Raw genomic sequence first — 23,145 nt, 5'->3', positions numbered from 1 at the left:
CTCGACAGGAGGTGGCTACGTGGACCTGCTTGTGAAAAGCAAGTCTGACAGAGTCCTCCTCTCACTGTCTCTCCCTCCTTCTCTCTCTCCTTCCTTCTCTCCCTGATTTGTGCCGTATTCAAAGCTCACCCAGCTTTGAACCATCTGTAGTGCTCTAGTCTCTGTTCTATCTCGAGGTTTGTCTTATTTGTGTCAGACTGCTATTTGTATTTCGGCTGCTGCGCTGTCTTCTTTCCATGCAATTTTAACATTCTTAAAGGTGAAGGAGTACTCAAATGCTACGTCAGTCTTTAAAAAGGCCAGACACCTTACTTTACCTGGTATATCATTTGATTACATTAACATCGCACAGCCATGGCATTGATTTTGATCTCCATCGAGATGTTATTGACAGCAGTCGATAGTACGAGGGTAATAATGTGAGTGTTAAATAATGTGGAATAATTCACACCCCTGATTTTGAATGTAGACGGGCTCTGCCTCTCTGCCTGTGAAAGAGATGGGGTTTCCATGGAGACGGGAGGAGACTGTGTCTTCCACATTTCCCCCAGCATGATAGCTTGAAACACACGCACACATTCACAGTGGCTCAGCTGTAGTCTTCCCACCCGATATCACTTCTGCTTGTAACTTTGAACAGCAGAGCCTCATTTATCATAACCTCCCACATCTTGCCAAAATGAATAAGTTGTATCTTGTGGCTCCTCAAGGGAGCTACTGCCAGTTCAGCTTTCCACACAAATGCACAGGGCTGTAGAATCATACTGGTGACCGATCATATAACCTTGCTTCTCTAACGTTAAGGCAACTGCACTTCTAACCTCCTTGTATGTGTCTCATTGACTGGCAGAAGAAGGCTTGGTCTCTATGAATATTATATGATGGTCAAGAGTATTTTTCTATAGTGCTAGAAAGAGGCAAGGACCTTCTGCATTTGCAGGTCTTTTTTGATAATTTGTACTCGTAAAATATATATATATATTTTTTTCACCCAACATAGTGTTTTACCTTATAATTAACTTAATATCCATTCATATTCAGAAACTCTTAATTTTGTGGTCGAAAAGCTCCATAACCTTGCTGTTTAAAATCCAATTTAACCAAATAACCAAAACTAGTGTAAAATCTGTACAACAGAGAGCATTGGGTTTTATCAGTTTGGCATATCGCAATAAAGTTGTTTAGGATCAAACCCAAACCACAAGACAGTCTGAGGAAAATTTTATTCACAGAATCACCCAGACTATTGAGTGTGACGCTGAAGCTAATGTCCTGATTTCCTTATCAAAAAGCCAAAATGATTTTTTAACAGGCAATTTGTTCAGCCACTTAACCTTTACAAATGAACACCTTTTTTTGTAATTTTTGAAGCCTAAATGCAATCGCCAGAAGTAAAACGCTAATGTGAGTCTTTACACAAACTACTTCATGGTTGCAGGACTTGAAACTGTGTTCAATAAAAACCTGGATAATACTTAAGAAGTATTTTTAGTCCAAATGGGTCAAATTCTACCCAAACAGCATGGGAGGGTTAAAAAAAATCTGCACAAATAAAAGACAGTTTGAAAGTCACGTTAGCGTTACATTGAAGCCTTCTGACTTTCCGTCAGCTCTGTGTATTTTCCACATATTTACTGTATTTTAGAGACACCATTTTCAGAGGATCAGATATATATGTAGTATTTTAATTATTTATCCCCTAAAAACACCATTTACTTTAAGGTCACAGAAGAGAGAAACAAGCCATTTTTGGGGTGGGCTTTTTGTCAAAACTTTTCCCAACTCATACAGTGCTTGCAAAGTGCATCACAACCCCATTCAGTAAACTACTAATGTAGGTAGGAAATCTATGCCTGGACCATCCATCTCCTGAATGAATCCCACCTCATCTCCTCTCCCTCTCAATTATTCATGCATTTCAGATGAAGAAGAGAATCCAGACTCAGCATCTATATTTAAACTCTGACTGGTCCATGGTGGCAGTATAAATAGAAACAGTATAGGGTCTGGTCTGGCACACCAAAGGAGGCTGTCTTCATCAGGAATTTTAACTTGGAGTTCACAGCATTTATTGGAACAGAGCTTGGTCAGTGTTGTGTAGAGGCATTTCTGGATTGAGGAAATATCGCAGAGCAGTTATGGCAGGTAAGGGGATGTGTGAAAAAGTGTAACCTCTTTCTGCTTTCCATTAAATGTCTAAAAAAAACCCTCACCTTATCCCCATGGTAGTCTCCAAAGTGCACAAAATAACTCATTCTTAGCAATGGTGTACAGTCACACAAATATGTATATCACAGTATATCACAATGTTCAGGGATGGTTCAACATCATCTAATAATGAATGTATGATGCAGTTCATGCAGTCCTGCAGTCCGTGATATTCTATTTATTGCGGAAACCAGAGAATGCCACATTATACTCTGCAGATGACAGCACAGAAGGAAAATGTAGACATGAGAGAAGCATTGATTTAAAACGCAAAGAAAGATGCAGACTGAAAAAGGCACACACAACCCCTTTATACACACACACACACACACACACACACAGACATGAACACACAGTCAATCAACAATGATGCCTGAATAGAAGGCAGCTGCAAGTCTCAGCATCACAGAAATGACAGTTGCCATGGTGATAGTGACAGTGAACTTTTAAACATTTCGGTGACAGCAGGGAAAGGGAAATAAAAGAGAAAAACGAAGAGAGCGCAAACAGAGAGACAAAAAGACAAGACAAAAAGACAAGACTTGGACAACCTAGACTGCAAGACGTGAATGCCACGTATTGTACTCATGGAGCAAAAGCACTATAAAGCAAGATTACTCTTAATCCTGAACTCCAACACATGCTTACTGCAGATATTCTACTTACTAACATTACACTGAGTCCATATTTCACAGTTTGTGAGAGCTCAGTGGCCATTCAGTGTCAGCGCTGTTAATCCCTTTGAGGGCTGTACTTAGATTAACAAGCAAATCCGTGGTAACTGGACAGCTGTAAGTACATGATTTTTATATTTAAAACAGCCTCTATTGTTTTGGTACTGAAATAATGTAATATCATTCTAACTGTGATGCAACTACCTGTTAGGTCAAATGAACATGTGAGAACATACTGTAGCAATGGATAAGCTCAATATGCATGTACAATGTGTAATTGAATTACTGCAGCATGTACAGGAGGCTCTGTGCTGTACTAATGTAAATAAATGTGCAAGAGGATAATTAACTGATCACAAACCCCGCCCACCCAGTCTCTGTTGCCATGCCTGTCAAACTTTCCACTCTGTTCTCACATTGCACATAATGCAGTTTACAAAAAGAATGGTGACAGATCATCATTTTTTGTAATTTTTTAAACAGTGATTATGATTTCAAGAGCAGTCTGCTTTCTAGGGACTAGAGGCCGTATTCACAAAGCTTAAAAGTTGCTCCTAGCGACGAATTTCTAAGAAAATGTTTAGAATTTTGACATTTTCAAAGAATTTCCCCTTAAAATAGATTAATTCATTCAAAAACCTGATGACAGTGAATAAATGTAATGCCACAGATTAGATGGCGCAGGGGTAATGTTTTTGGTTGATCTCATCAGAGATTGACTCACATCTCTCACCCAACGAAATAACAATATGTCATGTCAAGGAAATTATGTTGTTTTTTGTCTTGTGTCTATGTTGTCTTGTGATTTCCTGTTTTATTTTGAAATCCTAACACTCCTCTCATTTCAGGTCACCTTACTTCCTCCCTTTGTGTGTTTTCCCGCCGTTGTGATTGTCTGCCCCGCCCTGATTGTCTCCACCTGTTTCCCCTTACCTTGTGTATATATAGTCTGCGTCTCCCTTTGTCCTGTGCTAGTTCGTCTTGTCTTGTCTGCAAGTGAACCAGCGCCGTACTTATGCCCAAGTCAAGTTTTGTTGTTCCTCGCTCTACTGCATCAAGTCAAGTTTTTGTTTTTCCTCACCTTTTTGCATTGTGCAGGTTTGAAACCTATTTTCATTTGATACTTTGTTGAACTCTAGATTTTTCATGCACCTCATTTGAGTGATTTTTTTGTTGATACTTCGTTTCTTCTTCTGAGAGATTTTTTGCTGTTACTTTTCCTCTTCGGAGTGATTTTGAGTTTTGCATCTGCTTTTGTAAAGACTTAATTGCTGCCTTTTAAAATAAAGTGTTTTTTGACTTTTGATACCTAATGTTGTGCATTTGGGTTCAATTCCAGTTCTGTCTTGTCACAATATTATGCCAGAAATAAAGTGATCACAACACAAGATATTTGGCAACTAGCAAAGTAATACTAATACTAAAATACTAAAGTATCTAAAGTAATAGTATCCAATGCAAAAAAAATCTTGGAAGAAAAAAAAACCCACACCCCCAAAACTCAAAATTTTAAAAATAAATAAATACATTTTAAAAACCCACCCACAAACTCAATCATTCTTTTAAAAGAGCAAAAAAATTCTTTATTATGTAAAAAGGAAGACAAAAAAAACACTTAATTCTTTTTCTTTAAAAACTCTCAAAATTATAAAAAAAGAAAAATAGAAAAACACCCCTTTACAACAGTACATTACCAAGCTTCTCAAGCCTGCTTCTCCAAACTGGAGGCAGGATAACTGGTATGAAATGTTGGTATTAAACTGACTAACTGACAATGGATAGGTACTGTGCAAGTACTATGATAAGTGCTATGCAACCCCATTTTCTAAAAAAAGGAATTATCTCTTTAAATCAATCAACAATTTTGCCTTTGTATTTTTGGTTTTCCACCACATGAAAAAACACCACACTCCAAACTCTTTAAAAGCTATTAGTTTTTCTACAGTCCCATGCACATTGCTGCAGCATGGAGAACTACAAAGCTTGACAAACCTGCCAAGCCTAGTTACCGTTGCTAAGCCATCACTGTTCAGGGGAGGGGCTTAGCAAATCAATTTGGATGTAGAAGAAGCATTAGTAATACCCAATGACAGTAAAGACATAAAATAATGTAAGAAAATTCTGTAAGTGTGATGGTGTGTATGAGAGTGTGTGTGCCTGCATTTTGGCTCCCCTGTTGAAACCTGAAAGTGGTCTCAGGGGGAAAGTGCTCATCAAGGTGAAAGGCGTCTCGCACCAGTAGTCAAGTGCTCTCTCCCCACTCTCACAATCGCCCATTGGCTTGATGAAGGTTTCTCCTTCACCTTCGTCGTTTCTATTTCTGCCTCTGCCCTTCACACTTTCCTTAAAGTCATTCCTTCACCTGATCACACATAGCCGACACAGTGGAGCGAAATCCTTCAATGAGGAAAGCTGCAACAACAAGTGGAGCATCTCCTGGACCTGAGAGCACTGATTTATAGACCCCGTTGTTCTGTGCATACATTTATAAATGCCGAGTATTGGATATGGTGTGCAGGGGGTTGCATATCATAGTAATGGTGACGTGGCCTCTCTTAGGCCAGCAGCTGCCTCAGGGCCTTTTTTCTCTGCTGTGTATGTAAGTAATAGTGAAAAAAAGGAAATAACAAATGTTCAAAAAATATATATATACCTGTTACGGTATATGCCATAAATTGCATAGCGCAGACATAAAATGTCATGATATACACTTTAGCATGACTGAAGTGGTTATTTTCTACTTCACTGGACAGTGGGCCATGGAGACAGTGGGGAATGTCGTGATCCATATATCCGTCACAGTGTGCATTTTTACTGAATGAGCCACTGTGATTTGCTTGAATGTCTGTATGTCTTTATCATTCACTAAGCAGGGGATTTTCTCTTTGCAGTGACCCATACTTACAGAAACAGCACATATATCTATAGATTTCAGTGTAATAATAAGAATAAAATAAATTACTGAATGACCTTTGTTATCAAGAAACTGGCTTTTCTTGTTCTGTTTTGGATCTAAAGTCTGTCATATTAACTCAAAGTCTGTGTTCACAACATTGATAGTGTTTCAATTACACTTTCATTATGGTCTTCATTCTTCAAAATGGGACCTCTGAGGGTTGCAGCAAGACTGGATTGAAAAACAGCAAGCACAAGTTACAGCTAGTTTTTATGATTTTGCATTTTTCATTTATTTATTTATTTTTTTTAATGCAGTAAAATCTCAAAAACAAAAAAGTGTATAGGAATTACTCAAAATAAATTAGACAGCAACTTAAATGTTTAAAATAGTAAATAGCTACTATTCTGTAAATTGTCTAATTGATGAATGGACTCATTATTTCAGCTATACTTCTATTAACAGCTGGATAGTTAATTTATAACAAAACATCATATTTTATAAACTTTTCTTATGCTTTTTATGCAAAAATCTTAATATGTAAAGTGACTAGTAACTTAAGCTTTCAGATAAATGTAATGAAGAAAAAGTACAATATTGTCTTCCGAAATGTAGTGGAGTAGAAGTATGAAGTGGCATGAAAAAAAAGACTCAAGTACAGTAAAGTAGTTAAGTACTTAAGTACAGTACTTAGTTACCTTCCACCACAGCACATGAGGAGCTTGATGTTCAGAATAAAATGGAAATAAACTACTACAAAACATGTTTAGTTCTTTTCATTATAACATGGGGATTATTTGTCAGAGGCAAAATTTAAGAAGTTTACAGATAATATTTTATAAACAAAGCATGTTGTGAAGGCAACTGACCCACAGTTACATCCCTGTCTCAATAAACATATTATGAACCAATGCATGTTGTGTTGATACATTTGAGAAAAGAATTTAGACAACAAATTCAGACTCAGACATTTTCTGTATTTTTCCATCTGTAACTGTTGTTTTAGTTAGTTCTTTTTCTTCTAATGTCTAGTTTTAATTTTTATTTTGGTTAATTTATAGATTCATTTATATGATTTATTTCTACTTTTGTTCATTTTTGCCTGTACCATGAATTATGTTAAATTATAATTTAGTTTGTTAAATCACAAGTTAACTCAAAATCATTGAGACAAATTATAGCTGTCATGCTGACACTTCAGAACTTGGCTCTATATGTCTTCATGTTGAGGAGACACAGGTTGATCTCTGTTGTATTTTCTTATGATGCATTTTGCTTTACAGAAATTGTGCTAAGACATTAAACAGTATTACACAACGTGCCTGTCCATGCTTATATTGCATTAGTAGTCTTGTCTCTTCCATAATGCTAAATATTTCATGATAATTTTAACAATACATGCTGTTTTACTCCTATGAACAGTCTGGCATCTGTGTCCCAAAATGACTTTGTTGCAAAACCCCTGTGTATCGAAACAACTCGTGATGAGAATTAATTAAGAAGATTTGAGTCTTCAATGCTGAACTTTTGTTTTTCTGCTGTCATGGCAAAGACAAAATACTAACCAGATGCTTTTGTTCTTTTAGCCTCTGGGAATGTGGGTGATTGTCCCGCATATGAGCCTCATCCTTTAGAATTTAATCTAGTCCAAAGGCAACCACAAACTCAAATGGCTAATACTCTCCATGAAAGTGATTATCGAAGACTTTCCCCCAAACACTAAGTTTTCAGGTTATCCAGGTTCAGTTGTCTCTAACTTGTCTGAGGCTGTACTTTTTAGTCAAGAGATAGTCATGTTATTGAGTCAATAATATCTAAATAATATCGAATTAGTGGTCTGGACACTTGAGTATTTTATTACTAAGTTGAAACATGTATTGTAAACATCCTTTTTATAATAACAATTATAATCATAATAATACTGATAATGTTACATGTATACTATGTAGGATTTTCCTAAAAAAAAAACACCCAAAAAAACGCACAATGTATAGTCTCATACAAGAGTAATCCCCCTCAATCATCACGTTACCCAGTAGAAGTGTATGGTGCTTTATTAATCTGCAAAGACTCTGCCCTATGCTTGTATTTTCTTCTTATTTTTCTGTGTTGGGGACATTTCTGGGCTGTGACCTGAGTTTTGTGTAGCCCCCAGTCATTGACAGCAAGCAGGTAAGGTCAGGACTTTACCAAAAGGGAGCGATGAGGTGACCAAGTTCTGCAACTTGCAGACACAGCAATGAAAAAAAGGCAAATATAGCAAGGCAACACGCCAAGCAGACAAGGCTTGATTCAAAAAAAGAGTGAATCTTAGGGTAGCTTTCACCTGCTTGTTTTTGGCTGGACAGATAGATGCCTGCAGTTAGTTGCTATTAGGAATGGGCATTTTAAGTAATTTCCATATTCAAGTATTCACGTAAAAGTATTATCCAGTGCTCACACACACACACACACACATAAAATCTTGCTGTAAAAATAAGGTCCAAAATGAACACCAAGTTAAAATGTGGATGGGAGTTTGGATTAGCAATTTTTTTCAGGTTTTCTGCTCTCAATAGATATATTCTACAAAAATATTTGGTTGCAAATTTGTTAAAATCTGTATCAGTAAGCACTTCTCTGTAATCAATCTACCTGACAGGTGTGTCATATCAGGATGCTGATTAAACAGCATCATTACTACACAGGTGTGCCATGGGATGGTAACAATAAAAGGTCACTCTAAAATGTGCAGCTCTATATCGAAAAAAAAAAAAAAGGATTTTATATGTTTTTATATAGCACTACAGAAATGCTTTTTTGTTGTCATTGATTCCCCAAAGAATAAGTCCATATTAATCTTAATACTGTGTCTACAAACTGCAACAACACCTGCATAGGATACATTTATGAATATGTTGTTGTTTATAATAGTAATTGCAGTCATATTTCTGTGTGTGTGATGTGAATGTTCAAACAGCATAACCAAAACTTGACCTTAATAATGTAATGTGGAATTGTTAATAATTATGAAATAGTGAAAATACTGAAGAAATTGTTGTTGCTGTTATTTGAGGCCCTACAAAACATAATGATGCATATTGATTCCCAGAGGAAACAGAAATGTGAGCAAAACCACGTCATCCACTGACAACCCAGAATTTGAAGTGTTCTCCCCACAGGCTAAAGAAATGGGAATATTAATCTGCTTGATTCTGATTTTCCATCCACAATAAACCCTAACTCTCCAGATCTCTTGATCTATCGCAGTTTTTTCTCCCTTACAGTCTCAGGCTGTCTCCTCTCTGGGACAGTGAAGTCTTAGTGTCTTTTGCTCAGTGCTCACGTAACAGCTCAACTCTAAATTGAACGAACAAAGAAGCTGTCGAGCTTTGCGGTGGCAGAGCACTATTTTTTCTCCAGCATTCTCTTGTCGTCCGCTGCACAATCTCAGAGCCTTTTCCCTAGGAGGAACATATATCCTGTTCATCAGTGACAAAAGCATACATTTTTATTTTTGTTAAGCCGTTCTTTTCAACACATGTGCAATCACTTTGATCTCCACGACTGTTGCACAGATGACCACAGTTATAATTTAATTTCCAACACACTTGTGAGTTTTAGTCACCAAGCAGACAGAACACGTCCACTGAAATAAATTCTGCGCCAGTAAATAGAGCAAAACGAGCAAACAGTCCTTACTTAACCTACTCTGAAGCAGTGAAACATACAAAAGCTGTGCTCCAGTGCAAGCCTGAAAAGCTGAGATGACACTACAAATCCTGAACTATCCACTACAAAATGTATGACATGACTTGTAAAATACTCACAAACATGACTCAGCCACCAGCGAATCAGACCTCTGTACGTTAACAGTGTCTGAGCGCTCAAATATGCAGCACAATGTTAAAACAAATACTAAACAATCCCAAACTCTTTCCAAAGTCCTGCATTGAAAATGTTGGTAATGCAAGTAAAAGTGTAATCAGAAAGATGGACTTAAAGTATTAAAAGTAAAAGTACCCAATGTAGAAAAATCTTTTTATAAAGGGAAAAAAATAACAAACCCAAATTCAAATTAAAAAACTCAAAATATTAAAGAAAGAAAAAGAAAGAGAAAAAATATCCCCAAACCACAAAATTAAGCAAAAGAACAAAACATTCAAAAACTCAAAATTATTAAAAAAAGACAAAAAAGAACTCACACACCCCAAAAACACAACATTTAAAAAAAGACAAAAAAAACACCTATAAAACTTAAAAAAAATTTTAAATATATTTTTGTTTCTGTGAATAGGCTCATTGATATATCAACTAACCGTTGCAGCTGTAAGCTGTTTGGTAATTTAATCTATAAATTCTTCATGTTTTTAATGCACGCATTTTAATTTGTAAAGTAATTGAAGCTGTCAGATAAATGTAGTGAAATAAAAAGTGTAATATTTCCCTTTAAGATGTAGTGGAGTAGAAGTATAAAGTGCCATGAAAAGAAAATACTCTAAAGAACAAGTATGTCAAAATGACACTTAAGTACAGTACTTGAGTTAATGTACTTAGTCATATTCCACCACTGCCCATGACCTCATCTCTATCACAACAATAAGCTCAAAAATTCAACTTAATAATTAGTGCATCCTCTCACTTCAAGCACAATATTTGTAATGCGCAATTAAGAAACCAACGGAGTATCCCATCACTTTTCTCTTACTGTCACCATCTGACCAAACTACTGTGTATTCTGTGTAATCTGCCCAGCAGACTGTTGACTGCAACAGTAACAGCTAAGTCCGGCCAGAGTGGACATCCCCATTTACTGAGTGCTCCCTCTGAAAGTATGTATAAATGTCATTTCAAGATTTTATCTGCTGTTGCTGTAACTAGTAGACCAAAACAAACAACAAACAAAACAACTGACCGGTGCACATTGTCGGCACTCTCAAGATAATTAATGGCAGAGATAATTAATGTGAGTTAAGTGTCTCAGATAATGACATGTAACCCAGCAAATATGCTTGTCAGTTTCCACTTCTCAAAAACTAACTTTCTACTTTTGCTTCTTACTTCAATTCTCCCATGAAGTCAATCCAATCTTAACCATATGTGAAGAAAATATTCGTCTGGATGGCTTCACAGTGGCACATAAACAGAATTTTGCTGCTTCAAAGTGTTTGGCTATGACTTGCAAATGAATTTGCGATGAGTCCAATAAACCCATCTCTCTTCATTTGGAGATCGTGATCCTAATTGCTCAGCAGATACACAAAAACCCTCAATGTGCCACCATCCATCTGGCTAAAAGTTAGGTCACTTTCTGGCTCACAACTTTCTTGGACACCTTTGAATTTTTTTTTTTTTTCACAGATTTTCTCAGATCAAAACAAGTCCAAAAATGTGGCCTTTTAATTTCAGCTGGTAAAATCAAGTGCTAGCAGTCTTGTTAAAAAGGTTCACTTTTATGAGTCAACAGCAGCTTCCTACACTTTAGCCCTTGAATGTACAGGTTTGTAGGCTCTGTTAGTTATTTTACTGTCACTATTCTTCATTAATATCTTGACACTTATAGTAGTGATGTAAGTAACACTGTTAATCACATTAATGGGGTTTCAGTCAGTCTGGGAAGGGGGTGGGGGTCATAAGACTTCATTATAAACTCCAGGGATTGTGTTCCACTACACTAGAAACTGTTTATTATGCAAATATAGGTGTGTGTGTGTGTGTGTGTGTGTGTGTGTGTGTGTGTGTGTGTGTGTGCGCGCACACGCGCTCGTGTTCTCCTAACAGTGACAACATAATCAGTCACAGGTGAGAGCTGGTAATCAATTCCCTCAACTCCTCTTTGTCAGTTAATCTGTAGGTTAAGCACACTACATCCAAAACAGATATAGGCCTAAGGATCACATAAGGTTTTGGGGTTTTGAGTTTATTTCAACTTTACCCCTCAGAGGTTGCAGGAAAGTTTTATAACTGCATTTGCATCTGGCTTCAGGGCAAGTTAGAAGAGACATAAGCACTCAGAGGCACTGCTGTTGACGAGGAGACACTGTGACAGGGAGAGAGAGCGACCGGCATGAAAGCAATCGTTGAGGCACTCAATCTCCCCAGTACACATGATCCCAGCTTATATCTCTGCGGCACACAAACACAGACAACACGGACAAATAACCTGGGAGAGACTGATATGTTATTTCCCCCCTAATCCCATATCAAGCACAAATTTGTGACTTCAGCATTGCATGGTCACTCTGCAGCTTCCTGCCAGAGAGTAATATGAGATACCTGATACTCGCTGTGTTACTGCCTCCTTTCTCTGTGGTGTTCCTAACTGTAGGGTTTAAAGACTCACATATGTTGCAAAAAAACCTAGGGGAGAATTTGACACTGAGGGGCACCTACTGGGTTCAAAAATACATTATCTTTCTTTTAAGGTTCAGACAAGAGTGTTTCATTTTAACATAGGGGGTGGGAGGGGGCACATGAAACAGAGGGCATCAAACACGTTATTTTGTTATTTTGTGTGTGCATAAGTACAGTTTTGTCAAAATAAAAGTCATTTGATACTTTCATGTTTTTATTGCACTTTAAGTGGCAATTGTTGAAATGGCTGGTGGAAATTGTTGGTCAAATTAATGCAACTTATATGTATCATTATCAAAGTTTTTTTTTGTCCATAAATGGGCAGTTGATGTTATTTTTAAGACAACCAAGATGAAAATCAGACTGTTGGAATTATTGGATTGCACTGTAACAAATACTGTGTGTCTTCACCGTGTCTTTGTGTCACCTGAGAAAGGGAAAAAGGGAAAGAAAGAATGGACACTTGGGAAACATTGCAAATAAACTAATTCACACAGGAAAAGGAGTGTGTTGTTACAACAGAGAAGGTAACAGGTTTAAAACTGTGCCCTGAAGACCTACCCAAGTTTCTGTCCAGATGATGTGAGAAATCAAAGTGATGAATCTATAAAAAGAGCACTGAAATCTATATCTGGCTTTATCTGTCAAAAAACAGCCAGTGACCTTGACAAGGGACATTTCGGCATGGCTGTAAAATCTGATTTAAAACTTTTAAAACAGTTCAGGGCTTGATTTTCACCAAGATATGAAGGCTTGGTTGAACCTGCGCCTTTTCCCCAAATGAAGCTGTCTATCTCTGTATGAAAAATAAGAAAAGAATAAGGGTGAGAAAGATTGCTTGAATGCTCCAACTTCTACAGAATGATTTATAGGATTTGTGTGAAATTTGTGCAAAAAAAAAGCTACATTTTTAGAAAGGAATTGTTGGTCTTTCATGAGATATTCAGTCTTAAAAAGCCAGCACACTATCCGAAAAAAAAGCCATTTAAGTCAACTGTGCAAGCAGCCTGTTGTGCCCCATACTTACATTTATTGTTATGCAGCGCCTATAATAATTCAACAGACGTATGAAAAGTGACAAAGTCTGCATATAGCAGGCTCAGGACATTCACCCATTTTTGATGGCTCAAAGTTAACACTGACTTCTTTTATTAACAACATCGTGTGATATGCTAGTATGTGTATCAACCTAGTGATATTGGGGATGGTCATATATGTCGTTTTGAAAGTTGATAGAAATCAAGCTGTATTTCTGATGTTTAGGTGTAAGAGTGTTGAGAAAAGCAGACTCTGGATGATCCAGCCCCTGATTTGCGACGCTGCATTCTAGGCTTGTTTTGATGTGACTTCCTATACATCATTATCCATTTGACTGGCTTTGACTTCCCAGCTGTCAGAAACAGAGATCGATTCTAGTCTGGTTGCTTCTTGGATTCTGCTGCAGACTGATTTATGAGTAGGAATATAGCTAATCCGCATTTATATGTCATCTTAAGCGTGACATGAGAGGAGCATAATTGGAATTTGTTGCCTGCCATCTGATGCACAATACCCCCTGACAGAACAGGAACTGGTAATTCTCCATTTCTGGATTCAGGGTGGACAAAAATGACAGAAGCATTCATGTACGGCTTTGGTTTCTCTTTTAAAATGGTTGAAGCCAAACGCATGTTGATACTGGATTCCATTTCTCTGCTGAGCGTCAAACCGAATCTTAAAAATGTTACTGAAAACTACCTCAAATGTGATTATTTACAGTTGGGCTTGGTGTTTCTAAATCCTTCAGTAATGGAGGTATAGGTAGGGGGATAATTTGAAATATTTCTAAATTATATATTGTTATTTTATACTGTAGTGTCCAAATAACAGTGGTGGATTATAACAAAGAACATTTACTCAGGTGCTGAACTTGTATGAATTTGAGGTACTTCTACTTTACCTGAGTATTTTCTTTTAATGTCACGTAATACTTTTACTCCACTGCATATCAGAGGGGAATATTGTACTTTTTACTTCACTGCATTTATCTGACAGCTTTACTTACAAATTAAGATTTTTGCATTAAAGAAATCATAAATATAGTGTATAAGATATTACGTTTCATTATAAATTAAATTACCAAACCACTGACACAAGTACAGCTGCAACAGCTGTTGATTAATCAATCAGTTGACTCACAGAAAATACTGTACTGTAAATAATTTTGAGTTTTGGGGGTTGTTATTTACAAATTTGTTTATAATCTTGAGTTTTTTATGTTTTTGCCCTTTTTTCTATTTTTTTTTTATTAATAATTTTGAGTTTGGGGTTTTATTCTATTTGTTATTTTGAAGTTTTTAAAAAACAATTAAAATAAATTTGACTGTAAAAAAACATTTTTTCTTTTTTTCTCATAATTTTTGAGTTGGTTTATCTGTGGGTTTTTTATACTGTTTTGTTTATATTGTTTTACAATGTTTTTAATACTTTAAGTACATTTTCCTGATCATACTTAGTTATAGATCTGAATACTTCGTTCACCACTGCCAAATAATACAGGAGAATACATCACTACTTTTTAAATTAGTGCTTTTTTGTATGTCACAGTATAAAGAACAAACATTTGCTTGTTATGTGAGAATTCTCAGCACCCTAGTTTGGTAACGTCTAATAGTTCTGATATTTTTTAATGTTAATAATGATATGAAACCATCCAAATTTAAGATGGCATTACAGAAATGCTACTGCAGGTGAAAATGGGGCTTTTCATGGTGCCTATCTGTTAGGCGCTGCCTTGCCAGCGGACAGACACAATCTTATTTTATGGTGACTCAAATCTGATTTGAGCGAGAGACAGACAATGCTGTGGCTCACAAAGAATGTAAACATAGAGAGGGGGAAGCTTCAAATTGGGCCCGGAGTCTCCTGGAGAATAATTAACGTGACATTTCCCTGACATTTAGTCGGAGGTATAGTGGAGGAGCCTGAAGAAGGGGAGGAAGGAAGCAGAGATATGAGCCAGTGAAGGAAGAGAGAGACAGGAAGGACGACGGGGCAGAAAGAACACAGGCTGTTTTTTTCTCTGAACATATTGACAAATATTTCAGCTTTCTTGTATTGCTCTGTGCTGACAATAAAATACAGGAACTAAGCTGAAGTGTGATTACGCTCACACACACAGAAACACAAATAGACCTACTCTAATGTTCACCCCTTCAGTGATGATAAAATAATACTTTTGTTGCTTGGTTACCATTTGTTTTGCACTCAACTCTGCCATTTACCATCTGGTTATGGGCTGTTACACATACATTTCCGTCTCTGACCCAGGACAAGAGAACACAGCTGATGAGCTAACAATTTGTGGTCGAAGCTGGACCGCTCGACAAGCCCACAGTGTGCTCCAGCCTATTAAAAATGACTTAGACAATATATCAGTCCCTATCAAGGCTTTTAGTAGTTAGGTCTGTGGTTTCACATTGCCCTTTTAAGCTAATTAGGAACTGATAAACTCTGCCTCTTGCTGTGTCAAGGTTGCTCTTTTGTATTGGCACGCCGTCCTCAGCTACAGTGATACCAAAAGAGGAGTTGATGAACACTTGTTTTAATGGTTAGTGCTGCCAACCCAGTCGCCAGAAAAAATGTTGCCATTGTACATTTCTGCAAACCATGAATCAGTTACATTTGCATGTTATTATTTAGCAGATACATTTACGTTTCAACAATGCTGTGATTAATGTTAGCTTAAGTTTGTTAATGGTTAGGAAAAGATCATGTTTTGGGTTTTGGGAAGCACTATCCCAGGAGGAAAAGCAGCCATGTCTAAATACAAACAAACAAACAAAAGAACTGCTTTTCGTGCCAACTATCCTGTCAGGAAAAAGCGTTCTTGGAAAAAATGAATCACTTTTCATGGCGCTATCCTGGCAAGACAAGCAGTGATGTCTCAGTCTCAAATAAACAACCATTTTTTGCACTACTTTCCCAGCAGAAAAAAAAGTGATGTCTTGGCAAAAAACAACTGCTTTTCATGCCATTACTGCAACACGACATGTGACTCTTCTGAGGCAGACTGCAGGGAGATAGCAGTCAAAACATGTCAAGGTAAAAAAAATAAATATAAAAAAACAACTGCGTTATGTGCCACCATTACAGCAAGAAAAACAACAATTTTTTGGTTAAAAAAACCCAACACAAAACAAAAAAAAACAACACTTTTTGTACCTAAAACATTGCTGGAAACACAGCAATGGGTCACAACAAAATACCCACATTTGATGCCTTAACCACTACTGGAACAGCAATGACTTGCTATATCACAAGTGGTTTTGTTGTTTGTTGGTCTCAAACAGTGGTGTACAGCTTGCCAGACGTCTCACCAAAGTGGCAGAAACATTAACATGCACGCATAAAATGTGCAAATGTAATGTATTTGTGATTTGCAGAAATCTACAATGCCAACATTTTCTTCCGGCGTCTCAACTGGCACTGCACCCACTCATGATTTGGTGGTTATTGAGAACTTCAGGAAACAATATGCTCAAGCACTTTGCTGTGTCATTATTCAAAGGGAAGAGGACCCATCTTGGTTAAGCACTTCCAAACTGTTCTCTAGTGATGTTTTGATAAATCGCAGATATCAGGGTGCGATAATGGAGACAGCAGCATATGGTCGGCTCAGAGTGGTCATCTCCTTTTTGTAGGCTCCAGCACTTCCTTAGCTCTAACACAATAAATATTGATTTTACATCCCTTTGATTCCTATGAAGGAGACATTTCACTGACAGACTCGCAGCACTCATCTCAGTCTGTTTGTGGGGTAGCGCTGACAGTTCTCACAAATCCTCACCACAAAGCATCAGCCAGCACAAATAGCTAAAAGTTTTATTTCCTATACATTTCCCAAACAAGGCACTCCGCTCCATTTAAAAAACAGTGTGGGAAAAGAGACAGCATCTTCTTTGATCCCACCGATCCAACCCAGAAGAGTGTGATCAAAGGCTGCTCGTGTTTAACACCGCTGTGGTCTCCCGGGTTGCAGGTGTGGCACTCTGAGAGTCCTGCTGAGGGCCAACTGTCTTTTTGCACTGATTTAAGGTGATTACACGGATATAAGTCAGCACCCTTAGGCACGGCCTTCAGATAAGGAAATGTTGTGCAGTAGGGTGAAAACTTCAACATCTAATTATGACTGCGGGGTTTCAACACAAGGATGTTCAGACAAAATGCAGGGTCACATACTCATTCGACCAAATACTAACATACTAAGCTACTGATAAACAATCATCAGTAGACTGTAGTGTTGTAGTCAAAACCATACTAACCAAGACTAAGACTTGACCTTAAAATAATCTTGGAAACCAATTGCCCCGTAAAAGGAAAGTAAATTTAACTATAAATCTTGATTTTTATATCGAATTGTCAAGGTTACTTTAAATTTAGCATTATTTACTTAGTTTTCTAAAGTTCTAAAATTTCGTTGTTGGTTTTGAGTGTTAACAACTTCAGCAAACCAAGATAGCCTGAACTTGATCATCACAAAGAGAATTTTTCCAATGACAAAGTTCTGATCTGCAAATTCTGTTTTGTTAACATGTTTAAGGAAATACAAATATGACTGACTAGTTTGTAAGCAGTAGAAAACAGATATAGCTCAATAAACTTGGTTTATTGATGTTGCTAAAACTTAGAAAGACCGATTTAATTAACTTAATAATTTAACTAATTATCAATTAAATAACTTAACTTAGCAATTAGAAAGTGAATATAAATAAAGATTCATAGTTCGAGTTACTTACAATTTTTCAAGGCAGTTGGTTACCTAGATTTTTTTTAAAGTTATATCTTCTTGTCAAATTTTGTGAGCTTTCTCGATCATGAGATGAACTCCACAGGTATACACAAACTGTTTCTGGGTTTCTATTTGCCAATGTCTCTTGCTGTAGTTGTTTATTAAAATATTCTCGATAATGAGATGCCACAACCATCTTCTATTGATCCAAAAATGATCCTCCCGAGCATTGATTGACCCGAATAATTCAAACGATCCTAAATCATTTCTGACTTGTCATTTATGTGCACAAAGATATAATTCAATATGCCAGCCTTCTGCAGAATATCTCAGATTCACTTGGCTCAGCTAATGCAGGGTGGGGTTACCGCAAACAAATGGAATGCAGAGGACAATAATAAGAAACGACTCATATGCATTTCATTCTGTAAGCGAGGCTAGTTAAGTGATGTATAAATGATTCATTGGTGCATGGCCTTTGCACAAGGTCAGATGGAGCGTAAACATGCACATGTGGATGTCTCGATGCTTGTGCATTTTTACATCTGTGTGTTTGAAGATGTTTTTAGTGAATGTGTATATAATGGGCCTGCAGAGAAGAGCAGACAGACAGAACCAACCATTTTTCAAAATCGAGTTAATGATGTAGCAATCAACTTTTGTTACAAGTTTAGTAATAAGAGCATTATGGGAGATGCAGACAATGAACCTCGTGTCATGTTTTAAAGATAGTTAATAGCTATGCATCCGGAAAGCTGCTTTCATTGTGAGACTAAGACATGCCTTTTTCAGCTCTTGAACAACGATAATGGCAGATAATAGAGCACACATCCCACACTGACAAATCACATCCGCTGGCTTTTTTTTCTCCATAATTTCAACTTTATACTTTGTGCTCCAACCTTGGAACAATCAAAACACGAGTAAATACAAAAGCACAGCACATGGAGATTTACTAATTGACTTATTTTGTGCAACAATGTAATTGGTTTTCAAAATGTGTTTGTGCAGGTCTGCTCATGTGCAAAAATTTTCTTTTCCTATTTTGTTTTCCTCTGCAAGAAATAGCAAGTATATGTCCAGTTTCTCGTTGAACTCACACTAAAAACATTGCATTGCGCACGCCTTCTGCACAGGCATTGTTATGTTAGGTCTATTAAAAAAGATTAAGTGGCCTAAATTTGCTTGCCTGAATTAGCTTCAAAGCCCCATACACTTCCTATAGCCCTGATATTTCGGCACGGTGGTGCTTTGAGCTAAATGCTGAAGGCAGCATGCTAACACGCCAACAATGACAGTGCTAACACGCCGATATTAGCATGTATTATGTTTACCATGGTCATCATCTTAGTGTGTTAGCATACTAATATTTGCTAATTCGCGCTAAGCACAAAGTACAGTTGAGGATGATGGGAATGTCATTAATTTTGCATGTGTCTGTGTGTGGGGGTTTTGGGGGGTGGCGGGGCCTGTACAAATCATCATCATGCTTGTGGACGATTGCCGCAATCAATCACACTGTCACCTCTTACACCCACCACGCTGTGACACTTACCTTTGCTGCAACAGATGAGCTTGGCTTTTCGAGGAGGTCCCAAAGTTTCTTTCGTTTTTCAGCACAGCAAGTGTTGTCGAATTCTTCTCCCTCTCTGTCTTTCATATTGTCGGCCTCTCGTTTGAGCTCCTCATTCATTTGCTCCTTTTTCTGGTGGTACCTTGCCTGGCAACACGACTCCAGGTAGATCTCGTCAATGCCCCAGTAGTCGAGTTCTTGACTGAACGACAGGGCGCACATTTCTTCCATCATATGCAGCTTGCCTGTGCGGTAGAAGTTCAGAATTGATGTGAATGCCCCCGGATGTCGGTCAAAAAAGTACTCATTCTCCTCGAGGTTGTAGTCGTCGCACACTTCCATCAGTGATTCATGGGTGTTGCAATCTCGTAACTTTCCCAAACGTGTTCGTGGTAGCCTATCCAACGTTCGCCACAAGACCTCATGTGGGAGACCCCCGACATTCAGCCTGACTCTGCGGAAACATGATTTGCTGCGAATGATGTCCACCGGTTCAGGTGGCAGCGATGATGTTGAATGGGAGCCGGCTTTATTTAACTCTGCCAAGGATTTCTCCATGATGACTTTAGGTTGAGGAATCAGGCAAACATCCACTGCGGCAAACATTGAGGGTTATGGATTACAGGTGATCCTGTGCTCTTTCATTATTGAATCTAAAGGATTCAAAAAAAAAAGATAGAGAAAGAAATCATTAGTATTCTAGCATTAGCTCCACATGTCAGAGTCCACACCTCCATCATCAGACTCTAATATGGTGAGAACAGATATTATATCTGGGCCCCAGGGGTAATTTGGAGCAGGGGGTCAGGGGTCAAGGGGCATAGAATAAATATCACTGGTCACACGATGATTGGAGAAGAAAGGAAGAGAAAAGAAATATTTTTGTTACACAAACCTTCTTTGATTTTTATGACTGACTGATTTTTGCCTTTTCATTGTGAAGCATCGGATACTTCAAGCCCAAAAAGACAACCAGGTCGCCAGTTATATGAGCAACCATGGAGATGTAACATTTGTATTTTAAGCTATATGTCGGAAATTTACATTTCAACAATGCTGTGGTTTATGTGTGGTTAAGTGTAGGCACAAAAGCCATTTGGTTATGGGTAAGAAAAGATGATGTTTTGGTTTAAAATATCAGCTTTCAGTGGCGTAATCCCCATTGTACCAGCAGCAATGCAGCACCCACTGTCTCTGCTGTGATGGGTTGGAAACAAACACCCAAGTTTGGTGGCTTAAAATCCGTTAAAAACACAGCAATGCCTCATTAAATCGCTACAGGTTTTGTTTTTGTTGGTATCAAACAGTGCTCTGCAGCTTGACAGGCATCTTGCTAAGGTAACACGCCATCTACCCTCCGTTCCACCTTCTGGATACAAAGTCAGCTCAGTCAGAAACATTGATATGTTAGGCCAACACACAAAAAGCAAATGTTACTCATTCGTGGTTTGCAATGGCAACATTTTCTTCTGACAACTGGGGCTAAAAATCCTGCAAATCAAACAATTCAAGAAGGCAAAATCACTCTTTGGTTAAACAGCTTACAGTTCATGTCCACATGATGATGCACAAAAAAAAGGGACAAACTACCCGGTTTGTTACACTAATCCTTGATTAGATTTATAGACTGAATATTGACTATTGAAGTAACTGCAGGATCCTGAGGACAGGATTTCAAGCTCACTGGTTGAAAGGGCTGAAGGCCAGTGAAGTATAAGCTATATTATGGCTCCTGCATTATCATCTAATTTAAACTCATTGATGATTTATTTTCTAAATTCCTGATCAATTGACAATGTTCACTTAAACAGGAGTTCTTCTTTTCAGAATTGAGAATCACTGGGCAGTAAAAAAAATGTATGCCAAAATAAAATGTAGCCTATTATTGGAATTTTAAGATCTTTATTTATTTCATGTTAATTTGTATAGGGACAAGTATATAGCATAAAAATGATGTCACATACCTCCACATTTATAGCCTAAACTAGATTAAACTACTGATTACTGTTTTTTTAGGAAATGATTTCCCTACCCACAGATTGGGATTCTTCAGTTAACTCAAACCTATCAGAAGTTAACAAAAAGAGGAATTTATTATCTTTTTTTCATACTTAATATTGCTCATCTTTACTATTGTTAGTTAATAAAGTTATGGAAATAGACCTAATTGAATCTAATTTCCTACCAAAAGTTTAAAAACCACTGAAAACCATTGGAGGACTGCAGGGTCCTGAAGACAAAAATTGAAAATCACTGATATAAAAGGCTCCAGGGGAGAGAGATAGGAAGCTGATGAAAATTGTATCATTATCTTCGGATATTTCACTATTATCATCATTGAATTCTTTTTAAATAAAAAACTTTTTTGAATTGACAATAAATCCACCCTTTAGCAGAGGTTCTTGAGATGGCTTATGCACACAATATTAAACGTTTACAAGGGAAGAAAAATGGAAGTCTGACTCCATATTGTATTGTCCATATCCAGACTAGGTACTCAGAGCAACTTTTTTGCATTTATATTTCCCCATAACTTTTCCAAAAACTTTTCCCACTCAGACTGAAGCCCAGCATGAAAATACAGGCTCCTGCTCCTCCGTATATATATTTATAGAGTATAAGTGACAAATTGCTACATATTCATATAATGATTTAGTTGAACTTGAACTATTCACTCAATGAGTATGTAAGTATGTTCATGAATTGTCACAGGTACTCTATAGATAACCCATAAATCATCGACAGAATAAAGCAAAACAGCAGAATTCCTGAATCTCACCTAATTAGCTGTTAATTGTTACAAACATTCTATAAAGAGAAACAAAGCACGGACCCCCTACAATATTGTATAAAAATTGAGTTGCATATTGGCTCACAATAACATGTAAGGTGTTATATGTGTAAAGATAGCCTTTTTATGGTGCATGATCACATGATCGTTTGTCCACCATCAGTGTTGTGCATGTTTTAATATTTGAACGAGAAAAAAAAAACCTCAAACAATAATTTTGTAGAATTTAATGCCTGGCCTCCACTTTGCTTTGTTTGTCTATGCACTTTGTAACTCTGTTTTTTAAGATGCTTTACAAATAAAATCATGATTATGATTAATTACTGATTAGTACTAAATGATAATAATTGTTGTTGTTGTTGTTGTTGTTGTTGTTGGGGCTAAGAAAAAAAAGATTCTTGGGAATCATGACCAACACCTCAATAGTTCCCACTGAAGATTTAAACCAGCTTGCACTGACTTATTTTTTTTAGACATATTCTATATAGATATAATATTAATATGAACAATAAAATATATTTCTTAATGGCTGTCTGATTTTATGTTAATTTTTGTTTTAGTTTGCCATTACTGTTTGGCTTCTGTTGTTTTAATGCTTTGCTTTGTTTTTTTGTTTTAAACGCACTTTGTAAACTCTGTTTTAAAGATGCTATATAAATGCAATTATTTTTATTTTTATTATTATAACTATTATTATTATTATTATTATTATTATTATTATTATTATTGGGGCTCAGGATAAAGGAAACCATGACTAACACCTTGTTGAATATTCCCCATTAAAACTTTAAAACCAACTTTCTCTGACTTATTTTCATTTTTCTTCTAAGGATATAATATTCATATCAAAAATACAATATTTGTCTAAATAACTGTTTTGTCATCCCTAGCATTTGCTCA

The 23,145-nt window shown here is 37.0% G+C and overlaps 1 protein-coding gene across 3 annotated transcripts in view; it reads right to left on the bottom strand.

The window, feature by feature from the left end:
• kcnb1 (potassium voltage-gated channel, Shab-related subfamily, member 1) overlaps positions 1–23,145 on the bottom strand; it is a 43,708-nt gene that overhangs the window by 17,244 nt on the left and 3,319 nt on the right. For all 3 annotated transcript variants that reach the window (XM_088090122.1, XM_042507382.2, XM_042507391.2), the window contains exon 2: positions 19,437–20,107. In XM_088090122.1, the coding sequence (XP_087946248.1) occupies positions 19,437–20,060 (624 nt within the window). In that variant the 5' untranslated portion in view covers positions 20,061–20,107. The remainder of the gene's footprint in view (positions 1–19,436; positions 20,108–23,145) is intronic.

This window comes from Plectropomus leopardus, chromosome 2 (assembly GCF_026936395.1).
Source record: "Plectropomus leopardus strain MGB_pleo_1.0 chromosome 2, ASM2693639v1, whole genome shotgun sequence".
Classification (NCBI taxonomy): domain Eukaryota; kingdom Metazoa; phylum Chordata; class Actinopteri; order Perciformes; family Serranidae; genus Plectropomus; species Plectropomus leopardus.
This window is presented reverse-complemented; position numbering and strand designations above follow the sequence as displayed.